Raw genomic sequence first — 23,390 nt, 5'->3', positions numbered from 1 at the left:
TAAGAAAATTTCTTAGACTGATGGGAACTGATATGAGAAATTTGGAATATTAAGAACAGAGGAAATGGTAAGTATAATAGGCCGTTCTTCTCTTCTTGAATTATTTAAAATATGGTTCATGATTGAAATCAAAGTAAAACCTTGTCTGATAGGAGTTTTATAAAAAGAAATATAGACAAAATCACAATTGATGAATTAAAATGAACACTAAAAAAAGCAAAGGAAGGAAGGAAAAACAAGGAACGGAAACAGAATAAAAAACAGTGGAAACAAATACATTGAGAAACCTTCATATAATACAAACATCAATTATAAAGTTAAATGTAAATGGTCTAAACAAACCAACTAAAAGAGTCTGTCAGATTGGATTTAAACAGCAAGAAGATATAACAATTACAAACATGTATACAAATAACAAAAGTTCAAAATACAGAAGCAAAACCTGACAGAACTAAAGGAGAAATATACAAATTCACAGTTATAATTGAGAGACCCAGCATTTCTTTCTAGGTAATACTAGTAGAAAGAAAATCAAGAGTATAGAAGAATTGAGCCATCAACCAACTAGATCTAATAAACATTTATATAACACTCCATTAAATGCTAATTGACTAAAATATTTCTAAATGAATATAGAAGCAATCCTTTTTAACATATTTGCAAGTTAAGCCATGAGATGTGAATTAAATAATGTATTTGTGTCTTGCTAATGTGATATACAAGTTTATGTTTAGATTTTACAAAGCAGGAAAAAGTAAATATTTTCAAATCTGGAATAACTCAGTGTGAAATAAGTGAAATAACAATTTAAAAACTAGCTAACATTATCTTAAATATTTTCTCTGTGCCAAGAACTGTTCTAAACACATTATATAGACTAATTCATTCAGTCCTCACAAGAGGCCAATGAAGTAGTTATGGTACAGTTCCGTAAAATGTAAATAATAATGAGATACAGAGCTCTTGAATAAATTAAGATATCAAAATTGGAAATTATGACAACAGTATCAGTAATGATAAAAAATAGCTTTTCTTGACTGAATACTTTCTCTGCATTTGACACTGTGCCTTACACCTTGTCTCATTTGGTTTGCACACTAGATATTATAATCTCCATTGAATAGGTGAGGAAATTGAGGCTTACTACAATGACTTGCCCCTAATAGTACATCTAAGTAAAATGTGGCAAAGCAAAATTCCAAATCATGAAATCAGTCTCTGGAACCCAAGCTCTTCATCTCTGCATTACCTTCTGAAGATACGCATTTCATCCTGGAAGAAGCTATTGCCTCGACTGGTGGTCATCCAGTGATCCAGCAAAAGCTGTAGACTTTCATAGTGCTGCTCTTCAAAATGCAGTGACTTCCCAATGACTAAATATCCTGTCCTAGAGTATGATAGGGCTGGGTACAAATGCTTGGAGTCCTTGATTTTAGAAAATGTGTTTTCTTGTGGCTCTTGGCCTATTTTATCCTCAGCCAAACATGGAATGTAAGTACAGGCCATATCAGAATTACCTGGCCCTACTGTTCTTTTTCATATTGGAAGGATCTCTTATGAGCTACTTGACACCTAGAATATGGTTTATTTCTCCAAATTTGATTTTTTTTTTGATTAAACCCCTAAGACTAGCTTCAGATAATTTTCTTTTTAAAAAATTTTATTAGTTTTCATTATGATAAGTGTACTCTTTAATCCCTATTCCCTATTTCCCCCATCTACCCACACACCTTCCCTCTGGTAACCATCAGTTTGTTCTCTTGGTTTCTCTCATCAGTTTGTTCTCTTGGTTTCTCTCTCTCTCTCTTTCTCTCTTTCCTTTGATTATTTGTTTCTTAAATTACACACATAAATGAGATCTTATGGTATTTGTCTTTTTCTAAATTATTTCACTTAGCATTGTACTCTCTAGCTCTACCCATATTGTTCCAAATGGCAAGATTTCCTTCTTTATGGCTGTGTGTGTGTGTGTGTGTATCTTTAGCCGTTCATCTCCTGATGGGCATTTGGGCTGCTTCCATAGTTTGGCTATTATAAATAATGCTGCAGTAAACGTAGGGGTGCATGTATCCCTTTGAATTACTGTTTTTGTATTCTTTGGGTAAATACCCAGTAGTGCAATTCCTGGATCAAAGGGTAGATCTATTTTTAATTTTTTAGGAGCCTCCATGCTGTTTTCCACAGTGGCTGCATCAATTTGCATTCCCACCAATAGTGCATGAGGGTTCCTTTTTCTCCACATCTTTGCCAATACTTGTTTCTTGTGTTTTGATTTTAGCCATTCTGACAGGTGTGAGGTGATATATCATTGTAGTTTTGATTTCCATTTCCCTGATGATGAGTGATGTTGAGCATCTTTTCATGTGTCTGTTGGCCATCTGGGTATCTTTGGAGAAATATCTGTTCATGTCTTTTGCCCATTTTTAATTGGATTATTTGTTTTCTGGGTGATGAGTTATATAAGTTCTTTATATATTTTGGATACTAACCCTTTATCAGATATGTCATTTTCAAATATCTTCTCCCATTCAGCAGGTTGCCTTTTAGTTTTGTTGATTATTTCCTTCACTGTGCAGAAGATTTTTATTTTGATATAGTCCCAATAGTTTCTTTTTGCTTTTATTTCCCTTGCCTCAGGTGACATAGCTAAAAAAATATTGCTCTGTCCAGTGTCAAAAAGATTACTGCCTGTGTTGTCTTCTAGGGTTTTTATGGTTTCAGGTCTCACATTCAGGTCTTTAATCCATTTTGAGTTTATTTTTGTGGATGATGAAAGAAAGTGGTCAATTTAATTCTTTTGCATCCAGATTTGACTTTGATTTGATCCTTAATGAGTCCAATCTGTAATATGTCAAATTACCCACTTTCCTGTATAGCATTTACCACTCTGTATAATTACATATGTATTTGTGAAGCATTCCTGTCATTCCTGGGGACTGTTTGTGGGGAAACACTTTTAATCATACATTCTCCAGCTAAGGCTCTGAAGCTTGCATTTCTTGAGATTTCCCTTATAGTTTTGTCAATTTTTCTGACTTGGTACATTGGAACAAGAACAGATCTCTCACTTCTATAAATGATTTTCTCTTTAGTCAACCTTATTTTACTATAAAGTTTTAAGATATCAGGTGGAATTTTTGTCTACATGAGTATGCGTTTGTCCTTCAAAATGCACCTGTTATGCTGGAAAACAAGATGGTAAGTTTAAAGCAGGGATTGTCCAACTACAGTCTGCTCCACTTTTGTAAATATAGTTTTATTGGAACACAGCCACACTGATTTAGGTGTTGTCCATGTCTCCTTTGGTGCCAAAACAGCAGAATTGATAATTGTGACACACCATGTGGCCTGTAAAGTTTAAAATATTTACTAACTGGTCTTATACAGAAACTGTTTGCCTACCCTGGTTCAGACATTAAAAGGCACCAGTTATTTGATAATACCGATTAAAGATGCTGTTATTGTGGTAGTAATGTTTGGCTCTGCGTTCCCTGGATAGGACATAAGAAAGTAGTCTTTTTTCCCCCAAGTTTAATTCAGGAAACAAACAAATATTGTATGTGTAGAAATTATGTGTGTGTGTGTGTGTGTTGTGTGTGTATGTATATGTATGTATGTATATTTAGGTCATACGACATGATTTAATTATATATGCATTATGAAATGAGTACCACAATCAAGTTAATTAACATATCCATCACCTCACATAGTTACTATCTGTGTGTATTTGTGGAAGATCTACTCTCTGAGCAAACTTCAACTATACATGGCTATTATTGAGCCCTGGGTGTTGTACGCAAACAATGAATCATGGAACACTACATCAGAAACTAATGATGCAATGTATGGTGATTAACAACATAAAAAAAAAAAAAAACCCAACAAGAGATCACAAGTTTTGGTGAGGATGTGGAAGAAAGAGAGGCCTTGTGCACTATTGGTGGGAAGGTAAACTGATACAGACATGTGGAGAACAATATGGAGGTTCCTCAAAAAACTAAAACTAGAAGTATCATATGGTTCTGGGTATATATATCCTCCCAAAATGAAACCAGCATTTCCTCACTCCCTTGTTCACTACAGCATTATTCACAGTAGCCAAAATAAGGAAACAATCTAAGTGGTTATTGAGGGACGAATGGATTAAAAAAGGTGAGGTATATAAACAATGGAATATGAGTTAGCCATATAAATAGGAGGAAATCCTGCCATTTGCAACAACATGGCTGAACCAGGAGGGAGGACATGATGTTGAGTGAGCCAAGTCAGAGAAAGCAGTCTTCTTATGAAACACTCTTTTCACATCAACCTCATAGTTCCATTCATTACTAGAATTTTTCTGTAACTACTCTGATAAAAATCTGAAAAATTCAGTTTCTTAAAAATGCTTTTAAAAAAATATTTGTAGACATTACCAATCAAATGTTTGGTCACTTAGTGGAAAGTGTGAGACTTTCCAGTCATATTTTACACTTTAATGTACTTGGATACTGCTGAGAAGGCTCATTTATGTTCTCTCTCCTTATATCGTGTTTTCTAGGAGCCATAGAATTGTTTCCTGTAGAGAGGCGCTCTCTCATGGAGTGACTTGCTGGGTCTTCATGCAGTCATGGATATGGATAAACCATCTGTCTGGGGCTCTTTGAAACAGCGGACCAGGCCTTTGTTAATCAACCTGAGCAAGAAGAGGGGGAAAAAGAACTCCAACAAGCCCCTAGACTTACGAGCAAGGCGTTCCCTGGACCGCCGCCTCAGCCTCTCTGTTCCTGACCTCCTGGGGGCAGAGGCCTTGGCCCCAGAGGGGCGGCCTTACTCTGGGCCCCAGTCATCCTACACCTCGGTGCCCAGCAGCCTGTCGACAGCAGGGATCTTTCCCAAGAGCAGCAGTAACTCCTTGAAACAGTCTGAAGACGAATTGGATTGGAGCCAGGAAGAAGCGGGACACCTCCACGTGGTGGAAACAGACTCGGAGGAGGCCTATGCTTCTCCCGCCGAGGACAGGAGGCCTTCCAGCAATGGCATCTTGGATCCGCTCCAGAAAACTCCCGTTGAAGAGGATACACTGGAAGAGCCAGAGGTGAGACCAGGGCTCAGCACTTTCCTGTTCCTTTTTCTGTTTTTCTCCTTTCTAAGTGTACTCATTGCCCTTGGAAAATTTGGTTAGGAGTTATTTTTTGTGGTTAGCTTGGACGGAGAGAATGTCATTTATAAGAATTTAAATTCAGGTAATATTGATTGCACCTACTGTTCCCATTCGTTTTAGGGTTGACCTCTGTGCATTTTAAAACTATTACAAATAACCTCTCTGGGATACTTTAAGACATTAAAAGCCCTATTGGATGAGTTTTCCTTTTTCCATCTCCCTGGCAAAGAAATTAAAAGCATAACTTTTCCTCGAACATTTTGCTTTAAGTGTGTGTGTGTGTGTGTGTGTGTGTGTGTCTCCACCACTGCTCAATCCTACAGTAGACAAAAATGCATGTGAATATTCCTAAGAAATGTATGAATGTGTGTCTCCCTTTGACTGTTGGAGAGTTTGAACTTGCTCCTATGTCACGTGTGTGTGTGTGCATTCCTGTGTGCTTTTGCACACGTGCGCATTTGCCCGTGGACAGCCTCACTTGCATTCTCTGAAAAAACAAAAAGGAACTGAAGGATGCAAATTCTTATGGATTCGTTGATTTTACAAAGCTTTAGTATTTCGGTAAGATAAAAGAGTCAAATACAATTATGAGACAAATCTTGCATTTCTAGAATGAATTTAATATAAAGTCAGCCCCCAGATTACTAAATCGTGGTGATTGGTTTAATCAGTTTTTTTTTTTTTTTTTTTTTTACTTCCCCACAATGACACTAAAGTAGGTTGTAGTTTTGAGGGAAGAAGTTAAATTTTTTGAGGGGATTCCAGGTTACTGTTATAATTGCATACAAACCTGGGTATTCATCTGGGATTTTTGGTTTTACTTTCAGAACCAAAACCTGCCATATATTGGGGTGTCATATATTGTATATATAAATACATTTATATATATAAATACAAATAATTTTCCTTTTTAACTCACCCATTTAAAAGAAAACTTCTTTTTTTAAGATTTTATTTTTAAGTAATCTCTGCACTGAACTGGGGCTCAAACTCACTACCCTGAGATTAAGAATTGCGTGATTCATTGACTGAGCCAGCTGAGTGTCCCTAAACTTCCTTCTCAAATACGAATCCTTTCCTTCTCTTTTCATGTCCTAGGATGTACAAGGTAGAAACAGACTGATCCTCCCATGGCCACTTGAGTGCCATGTATCTGCTTGGTTGCCTGTTTGCAGAGGTTGGAGGGACTGGGCTGCTACTAGTCAGACCTATAGGATCACATGTGGTCAAATCCATTGCTGTACCTATCCGCCTTTTAAGCTCCCTTCCACCATATTGGGTAGGCTTCTCCCACTACCTGAGGATCTAGAGTTTATTACATGGCATCGAAGTTAGCCACTCCCTTGCTTATCTTCCCCACTAGGCTTTATAATTTGGTCTATGGGTAGGTCTAGGGGAGTCACGTCTAATTTGTCTTTGTTTTCTTACGGCCTTGCCGTATGCCTGACACATAGCATGTACTCAATCACTATTTGTGTATGAGGAAATCAATGATAGTAATGTGTGCATTCAGGTTAGTATAGTTTTGTTAGTATAGTGTCTTTATTGTGAGTTCTCTTCAGTTTATGATTTCATTAAAATCAGACTTTTTTTGTTTATTTGTTTGGGTTTTTTTTTTTTTGGAAAGAAACATACTGTAAATGAAATTTCTTTCTGTATGATATTAACTGAAAACAGGGAGATTAAGACAGGTGTAGACTTTTCAGCCCAAGTCCGATACTAGCTTTAAATCTGAATGTGTTCTTCTCTGCCTTTTTTTCAATGAAGATGGGAATCCTGGTGAATCCATGTCATGTGAGTTTTAGGGTTGGTGAATCTGTATCTAGGATATGGGTCATCTTTTTTTCTTTCCTAATGAATAGTGGACAGGCTATTATCACTTTCATGGGATGGGAGAAGCAATGAGGGAAGAAAGGGTTGGCATATGACAAGCCTGGTGTACCACAAGGACAATCAGATATTTGCTGAGGATCTTTGGTGTAGTTGATTTTGTTTGTAGATTTTCAGAGTGGGGAGGGGTAAAGAAAGGGACATCTGTGGTCGGATTACCCACTGATGTTTGTCTCACGTGTTTTATGTCCAAGGGCACCTTCAAGGCTGAGCCTGCAGCAGTAGGATAAGACCTCAAATAATGGAGTTGTCTGAATGTCTTCCAGTTTTTTTCCAGTCCTGCCAGGGTCAGCAATGAAGTGAGGTGCGGGCTTACAGTAATGGGGAAAAGGAATGAGAAAGCAAGGAAGAAAATTAAGAGGGAAGAGGAACAAGGGATGTGAGAACATAGAGGCCACATGGAACCTGGAATGGTCTCAATGCAGGTGCTTCAACCAACCCTAAAACCAAGACAGAAGAAAGTAGGTTTAGAATAAAGGATACATTTGTGAGAATAGGATTCTCCAGACTTTCTCTTGGGTCCCGGATTCATACCATACTGGATAGTCCACAGAAACCTGATCTCAACTTGTTTTGACAGAATTTTTTCTCTCCCAAGTGCCCTCACAGATAGACTTGTTTCTCAGCAACATCACCGTTATTCACCTGGTGGCCTCAGTGAAACACCTGTGAATCATGTTAGACTGTTTCCCTTTCCTTGCTTCTCATGGTCTCTGTAATCTTCATCGATCTGCCTCACATCTGTCTTCTCCCTTCTTCTCTTACGGAAATCCTCTCATCCTTCAAGGCCCAGCTGAAATTCTCCTTCCCTGTCCGGGTTTTCCCGACTATACAATCAATATCATCACCCTCCTTTTGTTTACCGAACGTCCCACTTTTGCTGTCATTGAATCCTAACCTTACTTAGCTTTCTGTAGAAATCTGTAGAGGGAGAAAAGGTTTGGAACAGGTAGAGGGGGTAGAGAAGGGAAGGCAAATGGGTAGTCGGCAGAGGTGTCACTGAGTATGACCCTAAGAAGATCACCAGCCTCCAAGACCTTATTAACTGTCCAGTGACCATCTGGCTCAGAGGACCAACTCATGATAACCAATACCCATGATTACTAAGCTATAAATGACAAACTGTGACTCAACTTGCAATGAAAATGAAATACTGTATAGACTCTAATATTTATTTTGGCATAAACAGCTCACTGTGTCATTATTGTCAAGTTATTTGGGAAGTCGCATCATAATCAGCGTCAACTTTATTAGGAGCGAGCAATAATTATATCAGGGCCTGGAAATACTTTGGAGAATTCGTTGGGTGTATTGACTCCCTGAAGTTGGCCTACATGAGAAATCACATAGAATCAGGAGATTGTTTTGCGAACACAAGGCTAATGGATAAGTTCTACACTGAATGGTGTCTGGTATGCCGTCCATCTCACAATAGAGATTGAACTCCAAGTGAGAACTTGACATACTCACACATTGTTTGCTTGGGCCGACGATGTCCATACCCACATGCTAACCTGCCTAGGCCATGAAGCCAAGATTCTTAAAGTCCTGTGGGATGGGCTCTCTCTTCCTTTCATAGGGCTCAAGGGCAAGTCCAAACTTTCACCCAGGCTTTCTTGCATGACCTCGCCCTTTTTTTTGATTGACACATTATTTGATTAACTATGTAATTATCACTTTCAGTCAGGCCCAGAAATATGTGGCAGGCATAAGCACCTAACATGGACTCCCTGCTATGATTATGGTTGTATTTATTAGAGTTATTATAGTTGTTTTTATTTTTATTTTATTTTATTTTATTTTTTTAAAGATTTTATTTATTTATTTGAGAGAGAGAGAATGAGAGACAGAGAGCATGAGAGGGAGGAGGGTCAGAGGGAGAAGCAGACTCCCCGCCGAGCAGGGAGCCCGATGCGGGACTCGATCCCGGGACTCCAGGATCATGACCCGAGCCGAAGGCAGTCGCTTAACCAACTGAGCCACCCAGGCGCCCATTATAGTTGTTTTTAATCATTACATTTCCCAGAACAAAATCAGGGCCCAGAAGTTTTAATGGCTTACCTAAGGTTGTCAAGCTAATAAATGTTAAGAGCCAGGATCTAAATCTAGGACTGTCTGTATCCAAAGCCTGTGCACAAAACTCTGTGTACATCAGGAGTTTGGAAATGTGACAACTCAGAGCTGGTGATCTAAAAAAGTTGGTAATCAAAGGGAGATTTTTTTTTTTTTAAGATTTATTTATTTGAGAGAGAGAGAGAGCATAATCAAGCAAGGGGAGGGGTCGAGAGAGAGAGAGAATCTCCAGGAGACTCCCTGCTGAGTCCAGAACCCTGGTGCAGGGCTCGATCCCACCATCCTGAGATCACGACCTGAGCCGAAATCAAGAGCTGGGCCCTCAACTGACTGAGCCACCCCGACTCCCCTCAAAGGAAGATAGTTATTTCTGTGTGTCCGCTGTGTGCTCTTTTAAAGGCGAGGATAATTATAGTGGTTGAATGGCCTTATTACCATGCTCAGCGCCTAATAATCCTGAATGGAGGGATTATTGCCCCCCACCACCTCATCACCCATGTAATCCCCCACTGGGGATTTCCTGACATTTCATTTGGCAGTTGGGGTTTCAAATAACCAGCTTTGGTGCTATCTTGTGCAGATGAGTTGAGTGGTTTAGGGAAGTACCTTATCGGGATGTTTCCAGAAACACTACTAGGCAACCGCAGAGCTTCAGTTTAGTGACCACAGAGAAACAGTGACAAACCAGTACAGAGGAAATAGCCTAGAGGTGGCACAACTAAACAGGTACATTAGTTTCTCTACCCTTCAGTTATGTGTTCTTTACTGTTCGTGATTTATCTCCAAAATCGTTACTCACCATCACGGAGTCCGTGAGCCAGGCATGCCAGCCACATTCCAGGGTCTTTCATGGGGTTGGCCTCTTTTTCCTTCTTCCCTCCTTCCTTTCTCCTCTGTTGAGGGCCTACTATGTGTGGATGCTGCTCTAGGCACCAGGAACACAGCAGTCAACAAAACAGACAAAAATCCACTTCCTCATGGAGATCTCATCCTGATCCCAACAGGGGCCGGCTACAGATACGTTCAGAGAGGGCTAGGTGTAATGGAGGAAAACCAAAGCAAAGAAGGTGATTGGGAGTGCTTGGGGGTGGGGGTATATTTTTGAACAGAGTGGTCTGGAAAGACTTCTTCTGGGTTGGTCACATTTACCCAGAGACCTCGAGGAGGCGAGGACGTCAGATGTGTGGTGTCTGGAGAAAGAGCATCTCTAGAGGAGAGAACAGTAAGCGTACACGCTCCGGGGAGGCAGGAGAGTGGCTGGTGTGCTTCAGGAATAGCAGGGCGGTGGTGTGAGGGGGCAGTGGTTGGGGATGGGAGAGTTACGTCGGAGGCTGAGTCATGTGGGCTTTCCTGTTCTGTTGGGCAATCCTGTGAGACCGTGAGGACTACATGGGGTACCAAAGAGTGGGATACGAAGGAGCCCTGTGGGCTCAATACTGGTGTTGCTCACAGGCAGGGGTCAGTGGTATATAGGTGGTGCTTGTAAAACCTAATGTAGACACTGTGAGTAGCAGTAAGTGGAAGCTTTGCTTTGGAGGAGAGCCTTGGAGGAAGCATGCATAGGCCGATGAGCCATGTGTGGGAGGTGAGGTCGTGCAATCCTGAGACTTCATTAGCCAGCCCTCTATCTCTGTCATGATAAAAGTGTCAGAGGGGAAGAGATGGTTGGAACAAAGGGAGGGACTTGGGTGATTGACCACCTTCATTGAGTTTTTTCCTCCATTCTTCCTAAACACATCGCCTGCCTTAATAATAATCATACTAGTAATACAGCAATACTAATAGAAAAGCAACACCAGGACCACTTTCTGAGAGGTTATATATAGGGAACTCTGCTATATATAATATATGAGTCCTATCTCATGGGACCACATCTGTTTTGCTTCATCTGCATACAAGTAGCCTAGTACAATGTCTGGCCCAGAGATATCCTTTGAATGAATGAATTTTTCTCCTAACAATCTGTAAGCTAAGTGTCTTTTTTGGCCCTTTTGGAAATGTTCCCATGTCTTGAATTTTAAGTAAATTTTTGCAAGGACGCACAGCTAGGAAGTAGAACAAGTAGGATTCGAAATCAGGTCTTTCTGATTCCTGAGTCTTGTCTACCCCTTCACAGAGCTGGGTGTTTTCATTTTGCATTCTCCTGGATCTGGGCACAGTTGGGCACAGTGAAAAGAGTGGAGGACCCAGGACACCCCAGTAAAGGCCTAACTTTTTAGTTTCTCTTCAGCAACCAATTATCCTCTTCACTTTGGCTTCCTTATCTGTAAATTGGTGATATGGATGACAGCGCTGAGCCCCTTAATAGGAGCATGTGTGTATTTGTAAATTATAAAGTACTAAGCAAATGTAAAGGGGACCGTTTTTCTTTTAAACTACCTACTGGTAACAAGCATGAAAACGATGTGTGGAAGGTCAGTGGACAAATATTACTGAGCATGAGAAGAAAGGTTAATTATACTTTTTCCACGAAGGGCCAGGTAATAAATAACGTCTAGCTTTGGGGCCCACAGGCCTCTGTTGCAACTTCTCAGCCCTGATACCGTATTGTGAGATCAGCCGTAGACAATATGTAAATGAATAGGTAGGGTTGTGTTTCAAAGTGTAAACCTTATCTAAAAAAACAGGTGGTGGGTTGGACTTTGCTGACCACTGCTTTATACCAACACGTGATTGAATAGGGTATATATGTACATATGTACATGCATGCACACACACACACGCACGCATGACTTCTGTTTTGCATATCACTATTCCGGGGTAATCACTTACAGAGAATAATCTTGGGGTGAGTACTGGGGGGGAACTAAATAGGTAGCCCTTGATTGTATGATCAATAGCCTCTGGAAAAGTTGTGTGCAAATTTAATATGCATAGACTCAGCCATTTGGTAGACCTGAATTTTTCTGAACAGACATCTTTAATTTTGTCCTCTCGTTGCCATATGGGTTGTTTGGATTCTGTCACTGTATCCAGGCTCTGCTTTGGGGTCTGTCTAGCCATCCCATCTCCTTTGCTCATTTTGCTACTTCCTTTGTCTTGTAGATTTTTGTGTTTATGAATGCTGTCATCCAGAGTGTCCTGATTCTCAGGAACCTAGATGCGGTACAGTCTTTCAGTACATATGTATCACATGTATTGTTTGCTCTACTGACATACTCTTGAGTATTTTTCCGAGACTGTAGAAGTGCTCTTCTCAGCCAGCGTTTTACTCATTTAGCTTTTCTGGATGTGGGTTTATGTCTCCTTGTGCTGAAGTTTAAATACCCAGTGATTGTTTACATGGCTGATAATTTGCCTTCCTGTGTGTACTTCATGGTGAGAGCCTTCAGATGAGCCACATGGGAGGTGGTATTTGTACGAGATCACACTTAGCACACGCAAAAGGAAAATGTTTACTCTCATCAGTGTTTTGCTCTTAAGATCCTTGGTGAGTAGGGGAGATTTTCTTTTTTATATAACTGCCCCATCCATGCTAATATCACCTCATATCCTGCTGAATTTTAATAAATTTGCATTCTTGCCGATAGAGGACTCTAGAAGAATGCAAAATATATTACCTTCCCACCAATTTCTATTTAGGTAGAATGGAAAGAACAATGCAAACTCTGTCATTAAAAACAAAACCAAACCAAAAGCACAAACTACTCATCCAGAAAGCAGCAGTGAGAGTTGTGTGAGAGATGCCTAATATTATACTAAGTTTCATGCCAAGATGTTGGTGCTGTATTTTTTAATGTTTCTAAGTAATTAGACTGTTTTGTCATATTAAACTTTTTTTTTTTTAAATCTTTTTTTTTTTTTTTAAAGATTTTATTTATTTATCTGAGACAGACAGAATGAGAGAGACAGAGAGCACATGAGAGGGGATAGGGTCAGAGGACGAAGCAGACTCCCCGCCGAGCAGGGAGCCCGATGCGGGACTCGATCCCGGGACTCCAGGATCATGACCTGAGCCGAAGGCAGTCGCTTAACCGACTGAGCCACCCAGGCGCCCTCTTTTCTTTTTTTTTTTTTAAAGATTTTATTTATTTATTTGAGGAAGAGAGAATGAGAGAGAGAGAGCAGGAGAGGGGGGAGGGTCAGAGGGAGAAGCAGACTCCCCGCCGAGCAGGGAGCCCGATGCGGGACTCGATCCAGGGACTCCAGGATCATGACCTGAGCCGAAGGCAGTCGCTCAACCGACTGAGCCACCCAGGCGCCCCTTTTTTTTGAGAGAGAGAGAGCGTATCACAAGTGGTGGGGTGGGGAGGAGCAGAGGGAGAGAAGAGAGAGAATCTTAAACAGGCTCCATGGCCAGTGCAGAGCCTGATGAGAGGCTCAGTCTCACAACCCTGACTGAGATCATGACCGGAGCCGAAATCAAGAGTCAGACACTTAACTGACTGAGCCACCCAGGCGCCCCTGTCATATTAAACTTTTTAGCATTCGTGGTATTCAAACTTATTTATCTTTCCCTGGGTCCTTGGAAATCATTTGGTTGAAATTTTTGAAGCCAACACTTACTGCATAAACTGTGGCATATGTCTACAATGGAATACAATTCAGCAATGAAAAAGGTTTGAACGATTTATACAGAGGACCACTTGGATGGGTTTCAAAGGCATTGTGCTGAGTGAAAGATGTCAGATGTCAGGTTTGCATACAGAATGAGTCCATGTGTAGGATATTCTTGAAAAGGTGAAAGTACATGAGGAAGACAGGTAACTGGTTGCTGTAGGCTGGGGATGGTTTAACCCCAGTGGGATAGCATGAACGAGTGTTATCGGGGGACAGAACTGTTCTTTCTTGATTGTTGTGGTGGTCCCACAAATCTATACATGTGTTAAAAATTGTAGTTCTGTACACATATGCCAAAAGTCAACTTTTTGTACGCTAACTTTTCAAAAGTAAAATAAAAAACAAGAGTGCTTGATTATGCTTGTTGAGAACATCAAAAAAATATTCTAGGGATTGTGGGGATACCAGGGATTCCTATGAGGAAAATCATAATTGTGCTCTTTTCAAAGAGAAACTCATTGATGTGGTTACTATGTTTACAAAGAAGTGAAATCATGTAACTTCTACTCAGTGGATAATACCTTAGGCTGTATGCAGAATGGAAGGGAATATTCAAGGTTATGTGTCCCCCAGCGGCCGTAACGTGGTCCTTGGTGCCTACGTAGCATTTCTGCTCTTCTTTACGGTGATCGCTTTCCTTCGTTGGTGTGTATATATGTCATGTGACAGTTACGGTGGCTGTGGGAACCGTAACTTAAAGTTCTGTGACTTTTCTGTGAGTAAAACCAGCCATAATATTGAATTAATGTCATTCTTCACATTTAATTTCCATGTTGTTGTAAGTGGAAGACTTATCGCATATTTGAATAAAAGCTCTGTGTTCATTTTTGATAGCATGTAAGTGACAGTGGTTATGTGGACTCATTTTGTCCCTTAATTAATGTTATCATTAAGTACAGCGAGGCCAGTCTGGGGGAGAGCTTCTGAGGGGTGATGCTTTAAAGCCTCTATCCATCCACTGTTCTCCTTGGCAATAGAAGATTCTGGACCACCATGATCTTTGGATCTTTGGCTAATAACTGTGTGCTCTGAATGGAAATTTTAAGCCCAGCACTGGTAGCTTTGTGGAACTGCCTTCAAACAGAATTGCTTAAGTGGAGCATTGATGTATTTCTAAAATGGGAGACATTACTGATGGGTCTTCACACTACAGAGGATCAGACAGTAGATGGTACTTTGTTGGCTCTGCCCACGAAGATGTGGCCGGTCTCTCTTGGTTTTGTAAATCAGGCAGAAGAGTTGCTAAGCTTCCAGGAAATAATAGTGTGCAGTGTAAAAGGCATGAGGGCAAATCTTTAGAAATTAGGGGAGTTGAGTAAGGTTGACTGTCCTCCTAAAACGGTCTTCAGATAATCCTGTCCAACCTCCCTGGATGTGTTTTTACATAGAACATAGGAGGTATGAAGAGCCAGAGGGGAGGGTGACAAGTGAAGGCCCTGCTGGTACCTCTTTTCTGATCTGCTAACAGGTCTCCCACACTGAGGGTCGGGGCTTCTTTCCTGGCTGGGCAGTGGTGGTCCTTCCAGAGCTGGGGGACTCTAGTGACCACAGTGCTGGAACCTTAGGGAAAGGTCGAAGTGTCTGAAATCACCCTTGATCCTGGTGAATGAGTATGAAGTAAATGAATTATATTCACAGTCAGGGGACATTAGGGCTGGAACGGGTGGAGAGAGAGGCTTGTGTGAGAACCACAGACGCAGGCGCTGTGGGGCCTCTGTTCTTCCTGGGGAGGCCGCATGAGGCTTCAGGCCATCCTGTGAGCAGGGCCCATTGCTGCCTGGTCGTAGCATTTTGTGATGTCACTGCATGCAGAGGGGGTGGACCAGAGGACCCCAGCTTATCTGCAGCCCCTCACCATCCTGCCATCCCTCCTGGGGGCTGAAAAACTGCCCTCCTGCTTGGGAACTCAGATTCTCTTGCTGCCTGAAGCTCTACTTGAGAGGGAGAGAGAGAGAGAGACACACAGACTGTGTGTGTGTGTGTGTGTGTGTTTGTGTGTGTTCATGTCTTGGAAGGCAGCCTACCATCCAAGCAGGATCTCTGACTTGTGTCAGGACCTCCCTGATGGACACGGTGAATGGGAAAGACCAGTGACCACAGTGCTCCTGGTCCCCATGTCTACCCTTAGAGGTTCATGGTCATGCTAGCAGTCTCTGCAGGTTTGCTGCCTGCCTCAGTTTGCCCAAAACTTTGGAGTTACCTAGCCTTGTTTGGAGGGAGAAATCCCATGTTTCTCACACAAGAAATCAGCCCTGGCTAATGCACCAGCCAGACAGGAGCATATCCAAAATGCTGGAAGACCATTAACTCACTTCCCTTCCACTCTGCCTTTCTGTGCAGACAGCCATCCTTATCTCCAGCCCAGAAAACCTCAAGGAGTCTGAGAGCACCTCTGGACCCTGCATTTGTGCATATAAAACCTGCACAGTGAACATGTCTGCTGTATCTACACACTAACTACTGACCGTTGCCCATTTCATTGCCCTGTGGGATCATTTCGTAGGTGTCTTAAATTAGGAAACCTAGACCCCTCCCATCCTGAGATCATTTGTTCAGAATTTGCATTTCTTACTTTTTGGTTGGTGATTGTACAGACTCATGAAGGCATGGTTGGAGGAGGGTCTTCCAAATCCTATTTTGAAATGTTTCCTCCTGAGCAACAAACCCAGGTCTCTGGCATGTGAACTGCCCACTTCTCTTTGGTGGCAGAGGACCAGGCAGGCCCACCCTGGGAGGGACCTAGTGGGATAGTTCATGCTGCTTGCACGCTAAAGCCTGGATGAACGAGGGATGACGGAGCAGTCCGGTGGTAGAGCAGAATCAGCCTTATCCACGCTCTGACCGATGACTAAGATTGCAGAGGCTGTAGCCCGAGGGACTCCACTGAATCAAACTTTTATTGCCAAGACCGGCCACGCATGTGGGAAGGCAGCCTGCATACTTGAAACTGAGCATGCAGATGGCAGACTCAAAGGCAAAGACCTGATAAAGGGTATCTGTGTAGGTTGATACCATTTTGCTTTTTGAAAGCGGATTTTTTTTTTTTCTTTTTTACAGAAGCTATGCGGAAGTGGTGATCTGAATGCTTCTCTGACGTCCCAACAATTTGAAGAACAATCTGTGAGTGACATTCCTTGAAAACAAACACTAGAGTAAATATTATTTCTTAGCAAAGGTGTGGATCTGTATTTCTTTGCTTGTTTTTAAAGCATGCTGAAACGAATCCACTTACAAAGACAGGCCTTGCACGTTATAGCTGGAAAAGATTAATTCAGGGTCTATCGATCTGTCAGACTGGGACCGATTTTTCTAAAAATACAGAGCAGCTGTGCAGTTGAGTGGGACAGTAAAGGAGACGAAGCCATTCTGAAGTGCTTTGAAACCTGGATGGGGAAAACTTTCAAAAGAAGGCTGTCAGGGGGACTCCGCCACAAAATCGATTAATTGAATGTCCAATAAGTGAACGATAAATTACTTTATCTGTTCTTTCTCTTTGGAAAGACCAAAATTTGAACTAGTGCAAAACTCTAGTTCAACACTTTAATTGGATGCATTGAGTAAATATTCAAAAATGGACTTGGAGTCGACCTTGTGGCCGGTGGGAGTTGATGCATTCCTGGACAGGGAAGCGAGCTGTATTGAGGGGAGGTAAGACTGGGGGTAAGTGGAGGTGATACCATGGTGGGGGCCAGGGAGCAGAGGAAAAATATGCAAAGGGTAGAGAGCTCAAAGTATGTCACATATGGACACAGGCGTGGCATGCGCCTGACGGACGTGTGGGCTCAGGAGGCTGACAGCGGAGTGGTCATGAACGGAAGTGTTTTTATGACACGTGGAGGAGGTGTGCCAGAGTGGAAAGGCTTGGTGGGAAGGGGGAGAAAGTGAGGAAGCAACTTTGCATCTGAGTGTGGACACATGTCTGTGGGACACATGTGGACACCACACGTGCTACTTCCACTGGGCTCCACCATGAGTTCTAGAAGAAAGAATCCTGCAGGAAATCACTGAGCTTAAGGGTATTTCAGATACTGGCCTACCACTTGTGGGATTTTGGGGGGCAGAGTTAATACTGCAAAGACATTATCAGGAATTCTGATAAAAACCCCCCTGGGGAGAAACATAAAGGATGCCTTAATAAATCACTGTAACCAAGTCATCCAGGTAGGGGGTGGGAGATGAAGCTTGAAGATTTGTCTTTGTGGTGACTTTTGCATTGGCTCTGAAATTCTCTTCCTCGGTCCCCAAACAGCAGACTTAACTTATTTCTTCATCTGTGTAGGTGTTTGGGGAAGCCGGTGATGGCTTGAGTAACCTGCCCAGTCCTTTTGCCTACCTCCTCACCATCCACCTGAAGGAAGGCCGGAACCTGGTCATCCGAGACCGCTGTGGTGAGTCTGGCTCTGCTGTGCCATCTGTAGTCTGCATACCCATTTCTCTACTCTTGTCTCTACCTGTTAGGCTGCCTTTCCCATCTCCTGCAACAGAGAGGAGCTCAAATCTACACCTCTTAGCTATCAAGGCCTTTGCAGCAAAGTATTTAAATCCATTGAATCTTACTGTCCTTTACTGTTATTAAATTAATAACAACAATGATAATAGTAATAATCACATAAAGTTGTTTTAAATGAGATAAGGCCACTGTCATAGCTTTATGCCTGGCATAAAGCAACTGCTCAAGAAAATGTTCCCTTGATTCTACTTTAATTATACTTAAGAAAAGATGTGAATACATCCTTAGTGTGAAGCCATCAAACATACACTTGGATGGAAATACCCTTTGAACCCCATCCCCCTCCTGCCCTGAAATCCCACTGGGTTCCCCTCCCTCAGGATAACATCTATTATCTGTATATGATTTGATTTGTTCACTTTTTCCAACTCTCTCTATGCCTTTACACACACATGTAAATACACGTGTATATTTTTAATTAAAATACTATAATGTCCATATTCTGCAATAAGCTTTTTTGTACTTCATTATGTATTCAAGATTGACCATGTTTTTCCATGTAAATATATCTCCTTTCTTTTAAATACCACATAATACTCCATTGTATGATGTGTTATTCATCTGTTTCTCTACTGACAATTACTTTTTCCTACTTCTTAGGAATATAAATGATACTGTGATGAACACCCTGCATATGTTTTCATACACAGATGAGAATATATCTTACAAACAATAGCATATGTTTAAGAGCAGACAGTCTGGTTAGACTGCCTGGGCTCAAATCCTGCCCTTCTCTGTTTATTGTTGTTTAATGTTCTTTGGCCCTTCTGTGACTTAGTTTCCTCAGCTATAAAATGAGGATAGTAATATTAACCTTCATTATAGGCTATTAGGAGTATCGAAGGTAGTAACTTCTATAAAGTACTTAAAACTATGTCTGGCTTCTAGCACTTCAAGAAAGCTAACTGTTGTCAGCAACAGAATCTGGTGATGGAAGTCAGGATCCAGGGGATGCACGTTGTTCAATTTAAGAGATCCTGGCAAATTGCCTTCCAGGAGGTACAGAATATGGCCTCTCTTACACTATGTTTACAATTTCCCCACCTCCTCACTATCGAGTATCTACTTTTATCACTCTTAGTTTTTGGCAATCTCATAGGTTGGGTGTTGACTCTCCTTGTTTTAATTTGTACTTTGTGGATTCTCATGATAATGAACGTGGTCATTCGTATTGCCTTTTTTGTGAGTTTCTCTCTGTATCATTTGTCCGGTTTTCAGTTGGGCTTTTTCTTGGCTCTGTTTGTAATTCTTTATAACTTTCAGCATTAACGGTTATTTATTACAGGTTACAAGTTTTTTTTTTCTCTCAGTCTGTTGCTTATCTTTTATTTTTATGTCCATTTTTGTCCTTCAGAGATTTTACATTTCCTTACAGGTAAATATATTTGAGTTTTCTTTATGTTATTTTTAAAAATTTATTTTGTTTAATAAGGAAGAAATTTTTATTCTAAGGAATTGAGCGTCTTCCCCTAGACTCTTCCATCTGTCCTCTATGTCTGCTAGCTTTTCTTTCTCATTCTTCCCATGACTTTTTCCTTTCAGGGAGAATTCCTCCATTTGGCCTTCTAGCTTTCTCATTTTCGTGTCCATTGTGACTGCTGTGCTATTCCATTCATGTACTTAGTTGCCATTTAAAAAATTTTTATATCAGCCTATGTTTCATAAATGAGATGATGCCATCTTGTTTTTGAGAGTATTAAGTATACATTTAAAATCTCCTGTTCGGTACTTTATCCCTTAGATAATCCGGTTGGGCATGTTTGCTGCTCATCTTTCTGTGTGTCTCTGTGTCCCTGTCCTACCATCCGTGAATGCTATTTTTGCTTACTATGTCTTGTCTTCCCTGATAGCAAGGAGGACTGGGACATGCAGCTGGACAGGCTGAGCCAGTGGTTTAGTCTGGCTCCTTTCCATTCCTCCCAGTTATCACCAGTTCCTGGTTACCACCTATCAGTTAAAGCTTTTCTCTCTGGCTTACTGCCCATGCTTACTGTTCATGCTTGCATTCAAGGGCTCTTGCTAGTCATTGCTTGGCACCAAGAGGAGAGGATGATGCTGGCTCACCCAGCTGCTGTACGTTTGCTGTGCCAACCGGTGACCCTGGTAGTTTCTCTGGCTATCTTCTGCTTCCCGTATCTGCTGCCTGCAAGCTCAGAGCATCCATGGTTTACCTGCCACACACCTCACATTCTCCCACCTGACCCTGCTTCTGAAAACGTTTTTACGATGATTTTCTTCTGCTCATGTTTTAGACTATGGATTCATCTATTGATCTGATCTCACCTGACTTCCATCTTTCAGGCTATATAAAATAGTCCCACTTTTTAAGATTTATGTATTTATTTCTTTAGAGAGAGAGCACAAGTGGGAGGGGTAGAGGGAGATGGAGAGAGAGAATCTCAAGCAGACTCTGTGCACTGAGCACAGGGCCCTATGTGGGGCTTGATCTCATGACCCTGAGATCAGGGCCTGAGATCATGACCTGAGCTGAAACCAAAAATCAGTCACTTAACTGACTGCCACCCAGGCGCCCCTCTACTTTTTTTCTTTTTAAACAAAATTTCTCTCTCTGTCTTTTTTAAATTTTCTCAGATACAGGATTCCAAAGTAGTAAAAAAAAATCTCATTTTTTACTTGTTGGTAAATTGTGTTTTCTATCAAAATCATAATTTCTTATCAATTGTGTGACTTCCAGTGTTTACCACTTGTGTGCTATTGTTATAAACATATGCATTTTAATAAATACATCTCTTAGGTTATTTTTAATGATTTGGTCAGATAGCATTTCACACCTGAAATAACATCTAGGGAACAATTATGAACCAGTGTGAAGTTAACTCCCACAAAAATCCCGACTCTTGCTCTGAATTTGCACAGTGTCCCGTGGGTGCTTCTGTCAAACTAAGATCATTATTGAGCTTGTACTGTGAAAGCTTATCCGGAGTGGGGAGGTGTGTTCCATGGAGAGTGCATTTAACTTTACTAGTAAGAAGGCGACAGATGAATGGATAAAGAAGATGTGGTATATATATATACAATGGAATATTATGCAGCCATCAAAAGGAATGAGATCTTGCCATTTGCAACGACGTGGATGGAACTGGAGGGTGTTATGCTGAGCGAAATAAGTCAATCAGAGAAAGACATGTATCATATGACCTCACTGATTTGAGGAATTCTCTTTTTTTTTTTTAAAGATTTTATTTATTTATTTGAGAGAGAGAGAATGAGAGAGAGCACATGAGAGTGGGGAGGGTCAGAGGGAGAAGCAGACTCCCTGCCGAGCAGGGAGCCCGATGCGGGACTCGATCCAGGGACTCCAGGATCATGACCTGAGCCGAAGGCAGTCGCTTAACCAACTGAGCCACCCAGGCGCCCCTGATATGAGGAATTCTTAATTGTAGGAAATAAACTGAGGGTTGCTGGAGTGGGGGGTGGTGTGGGAGGGATGGGGTGACTGGGTGATAGACACTGGGGAGGGTATGAGCTCTGGTAAGCGCTGTGAATTGTGCAGGACTGTTGAATCTCAGATCTGTACCTCTGAAACAAATAATGCAATATATGTTAAGAAAAAAAAAAAGAAGAAGATAACAAGAGGGGAAGAATGAAGGGGGGGAAATCGGAGGGGTAGACGAACCATGAGAGACGATGGACTCTGAAAAACAAACAGGGTTCTAGAGGGGAAGGGGGGAGGATGGGTTAGCCTAGTGATGGGTATTAAAGAGGGCACGTTCTGCATGGAGCACTGGGTGTTATGCACAAACAATGAATCATGGAACACTACATCTAAAACTAATGATGTAATGTATGGGGATTAACATAATAATAAAAAAATAAATAAATCTATTTAAAAAAAAAGGTATTCTAAACCTTTAAAAAACATGTTTTAAATTTTTGGAAATCCTCTAATAGTTTGTAGCCTTGGGGGTGGGCACAGGCCCTAGACTACTTCTACAAACCAGCTACCCTCTTTTTATCCACCTTCTCTGGGTCTTTCTCCCAGAGTGAGTGAGCTCCACCACCCTTGACATATCATAATGATACACTTACAGCACATTCCTAATAGATGGTCAGTAAACTTAGTAGATGATGAAGATACTGCACACATCACAAAATGACCAGAAGAATGGGGCGTGTATGTTCTTGCTCCATACCTTGCCCATTTAGAGACAAAAAAGAAACTGTAGTCTGTGCTATCATCCCAGCCATTGTCATCTCTGAATAGTTTCATCAGAATTAAACATCATACGACTTTGACTTTATCTTGTGTAAACTTAATATGATCCAAATATAATACCTAGTAAGGCATCTAGGTCATAAACTGTGTTGTCCCCAGCACCTGTGTCTTTTGTAACTAGTAGTGACTGTTCTTGTCTGTTTTATTTATTGGGAAAGTTAATCATTACTGAGAAAATAGTCCTCTCCCAGCCAATTCTTTTTCTGTACTTGGAGATGCGGTGTGCCTTCCTGCACGGTGACTCTATTAATTTCTGCTTGATTTTCATAAGCATTATGTTAGTGATCAGGGAAATGTTCCAGAGACCACTCAAGGCAGGACAGCATTCACGTGAGCACTGTTGATTTAGGCAGGGATCGTAACTACTATCACACATGCTCCCATTCCTGACTCCTTGCCTGGGACAGACATTCTTTATCAGTACAGTGATATTTTCTAGGTGACCCAACCCAGCATCAGAATTTTATCCAACACGGTCCTTCGGACCAATAGTTTCCAAATTCGAGTGAACACCGGGGCAGCCTGGAGGGCTGATGAAAACCCACATTGCCGGGGCGCCTGGGTGGCTCAGTTGGTTAAGCGACTGCCTTCGGCTCAGGTCATGATCCTGGAGTCCCTGGATCAAGTTCCGCATTGGGCTCCCTGCTCAGCAAGGAACCTGCTTCTCCCTCTGACCCTCCCCCCTCTCATGTGTGCTCTCTCTCTCTCGTTCTCTCTGTCTCCAAAAAAAAAACATTGCCCACCCCCAGAGTTTCTGATTCAGCAAGTCTGAGGGGGGCCCTGAGGATTTGCATTCCTAACGAGTTCCCAGGTGATCCTGACGCAGGTGGTCCAGAAGCACACTTGAGCACCACCGTTGTAGGCAGCCAATGTCCACCAGTATGTTGGCACATGAGAAGAAACGTTGGCTTCTCCTGGTAGATCGAGTTTCAATTCCCTATTAGGCACGACATCTTTTCCTGGGGCTTTACCTCGTT

The 23,390-nt window shown here is 41.6% G+C and overlaps 1 protein-coding gene across 2 annotated transcripts in view; it reads left to right on the top strand.

Moving 5' to 3' along the window:
- Positions 1–23,390, top strand: part of MCTP2 (multiple C2 and transmembrane domain containing 2) — a 240,841-nt gene that overhangs the window by 50,400 nt on the left and 167,051 nt on the right. For both annotated transcript variants that reach the window (XM_021680654.1, XM_021680655.1), the window contains exons 2-4: positions 4,541–5,077; positions 16,724–16,786; positions 17,946–18,054. In XM_021680654.1, coding sequence (XP_021536329.1) covers positions 4,610–5,077; positions 16,724–16,786; positions 17,946–18,054 — 640 coding nt within the window. In that variant the 5' untranslated portion in view covers positions 4,541–4,609. The remainder of the gene's footprint in view (positions 1–4,540; positions 5,078–16,723; positions 16,787–17,945; positions 18,055–23,390) is intronic.

This window comes from Neomonachus schauinslandi, chromosome 9, assembly GCF_002201575.2.
Source record: "Neomonachus schauinslandi chromosome 9, ASM220157v2, whole genome shotgun sequence".
In the NCBI taxonomy this organism is placed as follows: Eukaryota; Metazoa; Chordata; class Mammalia; order Carnivora; family Phocidae; genus Neomonachus; species Neomonachus schauinslandi.
This window is presented reverse-complemented; position numbering and strand designations above follow the sequence as displayed.